At 41.2% G+C, this 13,041-nt stretch overlaps 1 protein-coding gene across 15 annotated transcripts in view; it reads right to left on the reverse strand.

Moving 5' to 3' along the window:
- PARD3 (par-3 family cell polarity regulator) overlaps positions 1-13,041 on the reverse strand; it is a 621,610-nt gene that overhangs the window by 469,525 nt on the left and 139,044 nt on the right. For all 15 annotated transcript variants that reach the window (XM_015568620.1, XM_015568617.1, XM_015568619.1 and 12 more), the window contains exon 2: positions 3,361-3,462. In XM_015568620.1, the coding sequence (XP_015424106.1) occupies positions 3,361-3,462 (102 nt within the window). The remainder of the gene's footprint in view (positions 1-3,360; positions 3,463-13,041) is intronic.

Below are 13,041 nucleotides of genomic sequence, written 5' to 3' on the forward strand. Positions count from 1 at the left end.
AAGAAGAAAAAGGTTAAGATAAAAAGTATGAACAACAAAGTGATAACAAATAAATATCTATCAACAAGAGAATCTAAAAATTAAGTCAGAATAAACTGGTGAATATAATAGAAGCAGGGGCATAGAAAGGGAGTGGACTGCCAATTCTCAGGGGAAGAGGGTGTGGGGGGTGCAGGAAGAGACTGGACAAAAATCTTACACCTATGGGTGAGGTCAGTGGCGAGGGGTAAGGGCATGGGGTGGGGTGGAAACCAGGTGGAAGGGAGCTATGGGGGCGGGAACATCTGTAATAACCTGAACAACAAAGATTTATTTAAAAAATATATATATATAGGTTGACTAAGTCACAAATTTCAGAGCCATGGAAGAGGTCATACAACTGACCACACACAACCTCTCAATTTGAACAATGCACCTGACAATACCTGTGGGATTTGGATGTTACAATTCTTGATTATTCAATATACTTTTTACAGTTACAACATAAAATAGGCCCTTTAATCTAGAAAGCTCATTCAAAAATTTTTAATTGATCATGTATATTTTTAAGTATTTCTGGACAAATAAAATAAGTTATTTCAGTCTGTAGTACATTATACTCTCTAACACGTTTCAATTATCTATAAATGTATTTCACTTAATAATATTTAAAACATTTTCCCAGTTTAAACGATTTTTTAACTTGTGTAGGAAATATAAAAGATTCTAAAAAACATATTCATCATCAAATTTGCACAAAAAAATCTAAAACACTATTTATTAAATAACTTATGAATATAATATGCAACAATTTTAGAAGATCAATTTGTCTTATCCTTAGTTTTTGTGTGTGATCTAATAGTTAATTGTGTTATAGAAGAGTATATTATTTTCAGTTACTGAGTAACAAATTATCCCAAAGATCTAACAAGAATATCAACCACCTAACCCAATTCATCTTTATAGAACACTGAATCCAACAATTGCAAGATATACATTATTTTCAACTATATATGGAACATCAGCCAAAAATGTCATCTATGGGGCATAAAATTAATCTCAAAACTTTTCAGAAGATTTTTATAATCATACTGCTGCACATCTTCATCTTAGTATTTTACCTACCCACCATGCAGACTCTATTTAAGTGTGTATGTTGACTGGAGGTGCAGGGAAGAAGGGTGAGGAAGCATAATCTGTACTTTGTAAACCTACAAAGCATTACTGCATGTTGCTGAACGTAATGAGTCCATTTAGCTCATTGTTCTCAGAAGCACTGGTCACAGTCCCACCAACCTTATTCATACAACCACCTAACATCCACAGTAGGTTATTCCAAGCAATACAGCAGAGCTAAACATACCTCAGAGGCAACCGTATACACTGGTTCTCATTCCTTTTATTGAAAGGCAAAAAGTTAAAACAAAAAGTATGAATGTGTCTATATCTCAAGATAAAGAAAGGTCAGAAAATAAAGGCCACTCAAATACCAACAGTGATGAGCTCTGAGTAACAATGGGATTACCGGTGATTATTTCCTTCTTTACATTTTATTTTTCCTGATAAGGAGCTATTTTATTTTTATATAAGAAAAAAATACAAGAACAGAATGAGGGAAGGGGGGGGAGAAAGGGAAGGGGAGGAGGAAGAAAAGAAAAGGAAAAATAAAAACAGAGAGAGTCAAAGAAAGAACTAACAAATAGGAAAAGGAAGGGAAAAGAGGAAAATAATGAAAGATCAACACAACATTAGTTCATCTCTTATTATGTCTGGGGAAGGGTACCTGTTTAAAACCTCCATAAATCTCTGTAGTTGCCTTAAGCTTTGGAGCTGAACTGCACAATAAATTGACTATAATTTAAGTCTTAATGTGGAATGCAGGCAAAGAATTTGGGAGTCACCTATTCCTGGGCTCACTGGAAAGCCCAAAAGAGATATATGACAGAAAATCACAAATGGGCAGGAAATTTCTGCATTTCTGACACTATGTGCTCCTGGCACACAGAAACAACAGAATCAGATATCCCTCGATGTGCATAGTATTTGGTACCTGAAATTTTTCATTTTTCTTAAGATTTCAAGAAAACATATGATACGATACCCGCCATTTCTGAGGCAGGAACCATGTTAATGTAGGAGTAAACAAGACATAACAGCTATGCTTACCCAGCTCACAGCCAAGCAAAGAGGGGGATGGAGGATGAGGCAAAGGACCAGTAATAAGAGAGAGCTCTCAGCAGGACCAGAGCCCAGACGATTTTACCATCAACCCCAGGACATATCCTCAGTGGTTTTATCTAACTTGTGCTATTACATGGCCATGATGACACAACTGTGTATGCACTGAGCCTTTCTATAATTTGTTATAAGTAAACTCAAAAGAGGGTGTAGCCAAAGCCTATTCAAGTCACATCACCTCATTACAATAAAGAATTTGCTGATGCACAGCCTGCTTGGCTCAGTGGTTGAGCGTCAACCTACGAACCAGAAAGTCACAGTTCAATTCCCTGTAAAGGGACATAACCAGGCTCAACCCCCACTGGAACCCCCACTGGGGGGTATACAGGAGGCAGCCAATCAATGATTCTTTCTCATCAGTGTTTCTATCTCTCTCCCTCTCCCTTCCTCTCTGAAATCAATAAGATACTTTTTTAAAAATTGCTGACTTTTATATGCAGAGACAAATATCCTCTCACAAAGTCTTAAAATGTTGTCATTACTCCTCTCTTGCTTCCCCCTCCTTCCCTTAGAGTGCAGTCAAAAGGGTGAGTACAAGCAAATGATGAAGTGCCTGTGGGTGGCCACATTCAACATGCCAAAATCAGAGTCTTCCTTAAAAACAGCATTCCAGTAAAAGCACCCAAGTAACATGAAGGAAAAGATGGCTTTCTGAGAGCCCAGGACACAAGGGAGATGCCAGGGATGCACACTGGTTTTATAGCCAGGTAGTGCTTCACACAGGCCAGCTATTGGGGTTGAGCCAAAGTGGGGATCAGAACTCAGAAACCTGCGTACCGCACACTGAAACACATAATGACCACAATGAGTGACTTGAGTGGTCAGGAAAGATGCCATGTTTGGTTAAAATGGGGGGGGGGGGAAGATACGGACACCTTTTAAAGATCTATCCACTTAAAAAGTTGCAATTTTAAAATTCCAAAACTTAGTACTGCATCCCAGGTATTAAGGAAAGCATTATACCTTAGGGTTCAGGGTAGTGAAAATTCACAATACTTAAATAACAAACATCCAAAGTGAGTGGCCCAAATGTTCTTTAAAATATGTGTGTCTAAAACAGAAAGGAAAGTATTCCCAACTACCCACTCCCTCCCCAGTCTTCATAACTGGCACTCAGAGCAGCTTCCCTGGACTTGAACTCACTCTGTCTTTATCATCTGCTACATCACAGAGGATGTCATCAAGATCCAGTATTCCTCCATCTCCATGTTCCAGTCGATGCACCTGTATCCAGTAGCTTGGATCCTGTACAAAAGAACACAAATATCAAATGCATCAAGTTAGCATCACAAAAAGGAAATCCAACAATTTTAACTGCAAGAACTTCCTGTTATAAAAAAACATATTCTAATAAACAAGCAACATATAGTGTATGTCTGAAACACTAATGTCACAGCATATTTGAATAAAAAGAGGTGGCATACCCTGGCTGCCCAAAGTACTTACTAATAACAGGCCTGAATACACTGGAATAACATGGAAGACTATAAGTGAGCAAGCTCAGACCAATGTGTGTGGTTTGAGCCTATTTTTGGAAGGGAAAAATTACATACACTTGTATATGTGCATATAAAAATGACCAACAAAATTCCTGGCCAGTGTGGTTGGAGCACTCGTTGGTTGGAGCATTGTCCTGTACACTGAAAGACTGAGGTTTTGATTCTCAGTCAGGGCACATACCTAGATTATGGGTTCGGGGAGCATAACCAATAGATGTTTCTCTTTCAAATCAATGTTTCTTCCTCTCCCTGTCCCTGTCTCTCCCTCCCTCTTCTCCTCTCCCTAAAATCAATAAACATATCCTCATATGAGGATTAAAAAAATGTCCAAAAAAAAAAAAATACACACCAAAATTTCCAGTGGTTATCACTGAAAAGTGGAATTGGAAGTAAAAAATTTCATTTTAAATCTTATACACTTCTACACAGGATATGTATTGTGTGTATACATATATACATATATATACTGTAACAAAAAACATGTTTTGAAATTATTTACAGAACATAATTCTTTAGTTTTGGGGTTTGTATATTTTTAATCCTCACCCGGGGATATGTTTATTGACTAGAGAGAGAGGAAGGGGAGGAGATAAAGAGGTAGGGAGGGAAGGAAAGAAAAAGAGAAACATCGATGTGAAAGAGAAGCATCAACAGGTTGCCTCCCACACGCACCCCAATCAGGGATAGAACCCACAACCTATGTATGTGCCCTAACAGGGAATTGAACCTGCACCTTTTTTCGTGTATGGGACAATGCTCCAACCAACTGAGCAACCCCAAGCCAGGGCATAGTTATTTGTTTTTAAAGTTCCACAATCATTCTCATTTGTATACTCAAATAAAAATGTACTAAATTGTTATCTTTTGCCTTTAACTACTGAATTATCCACAACACGGAATTACTAATAAAAAGTTCAATTCAAGTTAACAGTCCATTTTTCCAATTTAAAGTGATGTTAAGTACTATTCTTTCTTAAAGGAAAGGCTGGGAGGGAAAAGGCAAAAGATTAATCATAGTTATATACACATTCCTGAACCCCACCCCAGATCTCCTGGCTTAAACAGACCTTCCAGGGTTGAGGCCAAGGAATCCATATCCTTAACAAGAGATCCAAGAGAATCTCTAACAAAGCTATGCCTAAGAGTTAGTAAAATGGAACAGTTGTAAAAACTGTATAATTACCAATCCTCGTCATTTTTTAACCAGTACAGAAAGCAGCTCAGACCCTAATTCTTGAAGTTACTAAACATAAAAACCACCATTCAAATAACCTATACTTACTCTGCTCCCAGATCTGGACTTCCTTAAAAGGAGATTCAGTGCTCAAATCAGCTGTTCATCCAAAACACAGATTAAGTTTATAAAACACACATGCAACACACCACATGCCACACATACACACACATACCTTGGCATCCCCTGAATTCACGGAGCCTCTACATGATCCCCTGATTCCAATGTCATCCAGACAGCCCTTAGGAAACCTGCTGTGTGAGTCTGAGATGCTCCACAATTTGTCATTTCTAGATTTGTTGAACCATCAAAGAACAAAGGCCCAAACGAACTATACTCCTACTCTTCTATACCAAAGTAGAGGCCCGGTGCATGAAATTCGTGCACTGGGGGGAGGGGGTTGTCCCTCAGGCCAGCCTGTACTCTCTCCAATCTGGGACCCCTCGGGGGACATCCCTCTCACAATCTAGGACTGCTGGCTCCTAACCACTCACGTACCTGGCTGCCTGATTGCGCTAACCACTCTGCATGCCAGCCTGACAGCCTCCTAACTGCGCCCCTGCCGGCCTGATTGACGCCTAACTGCTCCCCTGACAGCACGATCACCCCCAACTGCCCTCCCCTGAAGGCCTGGTCGCCCCCAACTGCCTTCCCCTGCTGGCCATCTTGTGACACTGTGGGGGTGGCCATCTTGTCACGCGAGGGCGTGAGGGTCAATTTGCATATTACCTCTTTATTATATAGGACTAGAGACCCGGTACATGAAAATTCATGCACTGGTAAGGGGGGAGGTGGGGGGAGTCCCTCAGCCTGGCCTGCCCCCTCTCACAGTCCGCGAGCCCTCAGGGGCGGTTTGAGGCTTGCCTGAACCTCGGGCCAGACCTAGGTGGCTGGGGGGCTGAGGGGACTGGCTCCTTATTGGCTGTGGGCACTGCCATCTTTGAGGGTGTGGTAGTCAATTAGTATATTCCCTCCTTATTGGCTGTGGTTGCTGCCACAGTCTGCTGCTCAGTCATTTGGTCGTCCCTCACTAACCTCTCTGCCAGCCTGGTCGCCCCATGCAGCCTGTTCAGTCGTCCATTTGGTTGCAGTGGTCCCTTAGGCTTTTATATATATAGATGGTATTAACTCTGAGGGGAAATTAATATCCTGGGGGTCCTCAAAGAAAAGGTGTCTCCTAATCATCATTCCCTAGCCTCTTTAAAACAGCAGTCACCAACCAGTGGTCTGTGGATCACTGGTGGTCCGTGAGGTCCAAAAGGTTGCCAACCGCTGATTTAAGGAAACCTTTAGAGCAGCGGTCGCCAACCAGTGGTCCGCAAGGTCCGAATGGTTGGTGATCACTGTTTTAAAACATCCATCCTGCCCTCTTTTCCCCCAAGCAAGCTGTGGATTACCTAATCAACTAATAGTAACTTTCATTTCTGAAACACTTTTATACTCACAGAAGCAGACTGAACACTAAAATGGGGTTTAAAAAAAAGAAAAACTTTAAGGTTCCTCATCCTCCTCACTCTCTCCATGAGAGCATAACCTATAGCCTTTATTTAAAATTTGGAACTTCTCTTTTGAAATAAATTTCCACCTAAAGATTTTTTCAACCTCTGAACTAAAATATAAATATAAATATAAATATAAATATAAATATACACACACACACACACACACACACACACTTCAGAACTTGCTCCAGACTTTTCCCCATCACTTTACCTTTCACAGCCAGTTTTAAGCCCTGCATAACTGTACCCTCTCCACCTTACCGAGTGCCCAGAGCCCCACTTAAACCTCCAAGTTAACCCTTCCCATCCATCAAGACTACTCAGTCATCTGCCTCTTCAAGAGCTCTGCCTGACTGGGAAACCACAAGCCAGGTTAGAAGTCTATCTCTGACTTCACTATATGGAAAATAGTACTCAGATGTCAACTCTGAGCCATTAAAAGGTGCTAAAACTTTATTTTTACACATGCTAAACCAGCCGTGGGCAAACTACGGCCCGCGGGCCAGATCCGGCCCATTTGAAATGAATAAAACTAAAAAAAAAAAAAAAAAGACCGTACCCTTTTATGTAATGATGTTTACTTTGAATTTATATTAGTTCACACAAACACTCCATCCATGCTTTGGTTCCGGCCCTCCGGTCCAGTTTAAGAACCCATTGTGGCCCTCGAGTCAAAAAGTTTGCCCACCACTGTGCTGAACTAACAGTACAAAGCCTTCTGTTGACACTACTTTACCATCTAGTTACTATACCAATTTTCTGATCCTCTTTACAGCAAAATTTTTTAAAGATTCTGGTCACAGATTCTTCTCCCAAAACCTCATGCCAATCAGGCTCCCTCTCCACCACATTCCCAAAACTGTCCATCAAGGTCACCAACAGTCCCCCCATGTTGCTTAAGCAATGTTCCTCACATGAGACATCTTCCTGATCTATCACAGAATTTGGTACTACTGACCACTCCCTCCTCCTTGAAACACTCTATAAAACTGGCTTACAATCCTTCAACTATCTGATCAAGGATTGTCTAATTCAAGATTTAGTTGTTGAGGGGACCAAATAGCCATGACAACACCATGCCAACGCATACTATCAGGCTAGCATTTACTAAATGCCACTTCATAATACACACTGAATAGATTAAAATGACTATTTGGAGAGAAGGAACCAAAAGGGAATCATCAATAATCCCAGCAGAACATACTACATATACAAATGTCAGAGTTGAGCAGGCCATATAAAAATGACCTCCTCCCACAAGAATATAAAAACCAGAAAGGCTTTTTGCCACTGAGAAATACACTCCTTGGAACAACAGTCTCTTAGGAGATTTTAATTGGCAGCTTTCATTAACACAATTTTCTTTCAAATGACAAAGGACTTGCTGTATTTTCAAGGACATAGTCAAGTACCCATCAGAAGAAAACTCTTCTCCATATTACAGCATACTTGTTGATTGCACTCTGTGGTAGTTTACACTGAAAAGTTTAAAATAATAATAGCACAATCATTGCTGTTTTGAAACTTAGAAGTGTAACTGAACAAAAAAATGTAGCACCACTTTTGAAAATACCAAAAACACTAATTCTACAATCAGTATACTTGTCATTGGGTTAAAAAACAAACATGACACAACACTCAATAAAAAATATTATGTTACTCACTTAGGATTTGTACATATATAATAACCAAAGATTTGAACACTAACAATTTTACATTATGATGAGCAAAAAATCTATCACACAGAAGCAACAAAAAGAAAAGAAGTTCATCCCTCAAGCAGGTAGAGAGGTCTACCAAGAAGTAAATGTCCAAGTCAGTCAAGGTTCCCCAAAGATGGGTCATAGCCCAGAGCGGGTATCTGGAGACAAAATCATTGAGTACACTGTTCCTCACCCAGATAGAGAACCAGGGTTGAGAAAGGATAGAGGGAAGATTTCTAAGACCTGTTGAGAAGGAAAGCATGGGTGATTTGATTAGCTGCAAGTTGTAAGGAATACTGATGTCTAGTTTATTGCAGGATATCCACTCTATTGCAGGAGACAAGAGAAAACAGTACAGAAAAGATCCTAATGAAAGATGACTCCTAGCTCACCATCAAGAAAGCTCTCATACTCCATAAAGAGAATCCTCACATTATGAAACAAGATAATGAGCTTTTATGAGTTGTGACCTGATCATACAAAAGCTCTGCATACTTTATGCCCAAGCAAGTTTCAAGAAAAGTATCTTCAATTAGAAACAGTGCCCTACTCTTGCACTACCATGGCATACAGCAATGATCTATAGCAGTGATGGCGAACCTTTTGAGCTCGGTGTGTCAGCATTTTGAAAAACCCTAACTTAACTCTGGTGCCGTGTCACATATAGAAATTTTTTGATATTTGCAACCATAGTAAAACAAAGATTTATATTTTTGATATTTATTTTATATATTTAAATGTCATTTAACAAAGAAAAATCAACCAAAAAAATGAGTTCGCGTGTCACCTCTGACATGCGTGTCATAGGTTCGCCATCACTGATCTGTAGCCTGACCAATTTTCAAGTGAAAATATATGTGTAAACTAAGACCAGAAAAGATAATTGAAAATCCATGCCAATCAAAAACCTGAGTATTGCCCTACCTGGTTTGGCTCAGTGGATAGAGCGTCGGCCTGCAGACTTAAGGGTCCCAGGTTCGATTCTGGTCAAGGGCATGTACCTTGGTTGCGGGCACATCCCCAGTAGGGGGTGTGCAGGAGGCAGCTGATCGATGTTTCTCTCTCATCGATGTTCCTAACTCTCTATCCCTCTCCATTCCTCTCTGTAAAAAATCAATAAAATATTAAATTAAAAAAAACACACCTGAGTATTAACTATGTGCAAAGCACTGGCTGAGCTAAAGCAGCAAACAATACTTACTATGAGACATTAAAATTTAGCAGATGACACATAAGTAGTTTAAAAGAGGTAGACCATGTGTCATAAGAGAAAGACACTAAAATGCTGTGTGAATTCAGAAAAGGGGAAGATTACTTTCACTTGGAAAGATACAGGGCCCAGCCCATTGTGGCTCAGTGGTTGAGTGTTGACCCATGAACCAGGAGGTTCTGGTTCAATTCCAGGTCAAGGCATAAGCTCAGGTTGTGGGCTCAGTGCCCAGTGGGGGCTGTGCAGGAGGCAGACAATCAATGCTTGTCTCTTATCACTGATGTCTCTCTCTCTCCCTTTCCCTTTCTCTCAGAAATCAATAAAAATATACTTTTTTTAAAAAAAGAAACAATGTAAGCAATTTACACAGAAATATGAAGGTAAATATGGAAAGAATCAGGCACAAGAGTTGGGAAAGGTGACCTCTCAGGGTAGTGCTTTTTCCTAACTGACTATGCACATACATAATGGTTGGAAACAATAAGAATGAAGAGGAACAGTTTGAAAATTCTTAAAATCATAGACGTGCCACACAGTTTAAATTTCAGAATCTGTCAATTAGCCAGAGGATAATTATGTAGTGTAGACAAATTAAGTCATTGTTAATGAAATAACAGAAAACATTTCATTTTTAAAGTCAATAGAATAGCACAATCAGTATGAAGGGTGCTTCATTCTAGATTCTCTTATTACTCTCCAATTTACTTGAACCCAAAACAAAACAATTTTAAAATATGTTCTAAAGTTCCTTCTTAAATAAATAATTGGCATTTCAATATAAACGTAATGCATACAATTTTAATTTTACCTACTTCGATCAATTTTCAAAAATGCCTGATTTTTAGTCAATTTTGTTGTAGCAATACTGTTGAAGGTTAAACATATTGGGGTGGTGGGTGCTTCTGAATAAAGGCAGAAAACACATATGGTCGGTAATCATGGCTGATGTTCAACAATAAAAAAAATAACCTCAGAGAGGAAGGGAGAGGGAGAGAGAGATAGAAACATCAATGATGGGAGAGAATCATTGACTGGCTGCCTCCTGCATGCCCCCTACTGGGGATTGAGCCCGCAACCAGGCACATGCCCTTGCCGGGAATCAAACCGGGGACCGTTGCTTTATCTACTGAGCCAAACCAGCTAGGGCCTGGCGTTCTTTTTTTATTACAGCTAGCATGAGAGCTCTCCTAGAATTCCACACTGGCCTAACAATGTGGAAAATCAGCCCATTATTGACCTCCAGATCTGCATTAACTTTCATAATATTGAGATCGCTATAGTCAGGGATGCTTCTCAATATCCTGCACCACTCCAGGTAAATCAAGAGGTAGGTCTCAGATCACAGAGCTGGCCTTAGACAGAGCCAAGGCAAAAATGAGAACTATGCCTACCAGTTATATTTGCTTTATGTTTTACAATTTTAAAAATGTGCACTATCTATTGTAGTGGGAGGATTTATAATCCCTATTTTCCGATGAGAAAACAGACTCTAGAGCAGGGGTTCTCAACCTGTGGGTCGCGACCCCTTTGGGGGTCGAATGACCCTTTCACAGGGGTCGCCTAAGACCACCGGAATACACATATATAATTACATATTGTTTTTGTGAATAATCACTATGCTTTATGTTCAATTTGTAACAATGAAAATACATCCTGCATATCAGATATTTACTTTACGATTCATAACAGTTGCAAAATTACAGTTATGAAGTAGCAACGAAAATAATTTTATGGTTGGGGGTCACCACAACATGAGGAACTGTTTTAAAGGGTCATGGCATTAGAAAGGTTGAGAACCACTGCTCTAGAGTAAGTTGCTGAAAAGAGGATCACAGTTAATAAATGCTGTAATCCAGGACTCCAGCCTAAGTCTACAAGATCATTACCCACCCTTTCTCAGACTGACATGGATGGTTTTACAATAGCGTCATAGCTACTGGAGTTCTCGGTATAACCCCTCTTTATATTTTGCATAATGGGGAGGTACAAAAAATACTTCTTTTAATAATGGTGTTGACTTAAAAAATCAACTCACCCAAATATTATATTACATGTTTTCATCTCATCCTTGATTTAAAGCAGTGGTTCTCAAGTGCGATTCCATTCCAGCATCAGTATCACCTGAGAACCAGTCAGAAATTCTAATGCTAGCCCTCCAACCTGGTCTTGCTGAATGAAAGATCTCCCAAGAAGAAGCTGAGAAATCGGTGTTTAAAACACCTTCTGGGTAGTCCTGATGGACACCAAGTTTGAGAACTCAAAGTTTGTGATTGGAGGAGATAGGATGAGGGATTGTGGGGGGAGGGGATACAGCACTGAAATATTTTGCATTTCTTATATGTATTATTAGGTACTAGAGGCCCAATGCACGACATTCGTGCACTCAGGAGAGAGGATGGGGCGATGTCCCTCAGCCCGGCCTGCGCCCTTTCACAGTCCAGGAGCCCTCGGGGGATGTCCAACTGACAGCATCAGTCAGTTGGACACCCTTACGCCGTCAGATGGACATCCTTAGTGCTGCCGCGGAGGCAGGCCAGCCGTCAGCCCAGCTTGTGGCTGAGCAGTGCTCCCCCTGTGAGAGTGCAGTAACCACCAGGGGGCAGCTCCTGCATTGAGCTGTGCACATCATAGCGTCTGGCCATTCTGTCGTTCGGTTGATTTGCATATTACCCTTTTATTATATAGGACTAGAGGCCCGGTGCACAAAATTTGTGCACTCGGGGGGGATGAGGGGGCGTGCCTCCCTCAGCCCGGCCTGCAGCAGCAAACTCAGACCGCAGAGTCAGGTGTGCAAGAAATGTTTCTTTCTTTATTGTTTAGTAACCAAACCTAACTTCAACTTCAGCCCCGATTCTGCCAAGTGAAAAAACAAAAACAAAATATTATTTAACTTAGGTTCCCTACCCCCTTCTCTGGAGTTGTACTTCCATGTCAGACAGTTTATATCTCAGGCAGAGGTGTCAAAGAACCGAGCAGGGTCAAGAACATCTGGACCTCAGTCTTCTGTCTGGGCTGGCCCCCACCCAGCTGCCCTTAATCCTCACCTCAGAGCTCAAGTCCATGCTGATCCCTGGTATATTCTCCTCATCTGGGCCTTGAGGCCTCATGAGTCCAATTCACTCTCTCCCTCCCTCCCTGCCACCTTCTTTCTCTCACACAAAGAGGTATTGGGCTTCCTGGGGTGAGGTCCTCTGACACCTCCTCAGCCCCGTTGCATGGGCACCATCTTGGTGCCTGGGTCAAAGCCACAAAGCTGTGTGGCTGCTCTCAGACCCTCCGTCTCCTTCTGCCTTAGGGAGTGACTCAGTGGGAGGGGAGGGTCACTTTTTACATGGCTGCCAACAAACACTCAGTGTTCCTTCCCTCTAGTTCTCCTTCTCCTCCTCACCCCAGTCCAGGCACGTCTATGTGCAGGGCAGGGGAGGGTGGGAGGCAGGCGTGTCTCTGACCCAGCATACAGGCTTCCAGATCCCCTGCTCCCCCAGGAGGTCTTCCACGCTCTGGACCTCGACACCCAGAACCTGTCCCCTCTCATCTGCAGGTCTTTGCCTGCAGTGGTCAAGTCTGTTTAGAGCAGTGGTTCTCAACCTTGGCTGCACATTAGAATCACCTGGGAATCTTTTCAAAATCCTGATTTCTGGGCCTCATCCTCTGGAAATTCTGTTTCTTTGTTACT

Source organism: Myotis davidii, unplaced genomic scaffold (assembly GCF_000327345.1).
Source record: "Myotis davidii unplaced genomic scaffold, ASM32734v1 scaffold405, whole genome shotgun sequence".
Lineage (NCBI taxonomy): Eukaryota > Metazoa > Chordata > Mammalia > Chiroptera > Vespertilionidae > Myotis > Myotis davidii.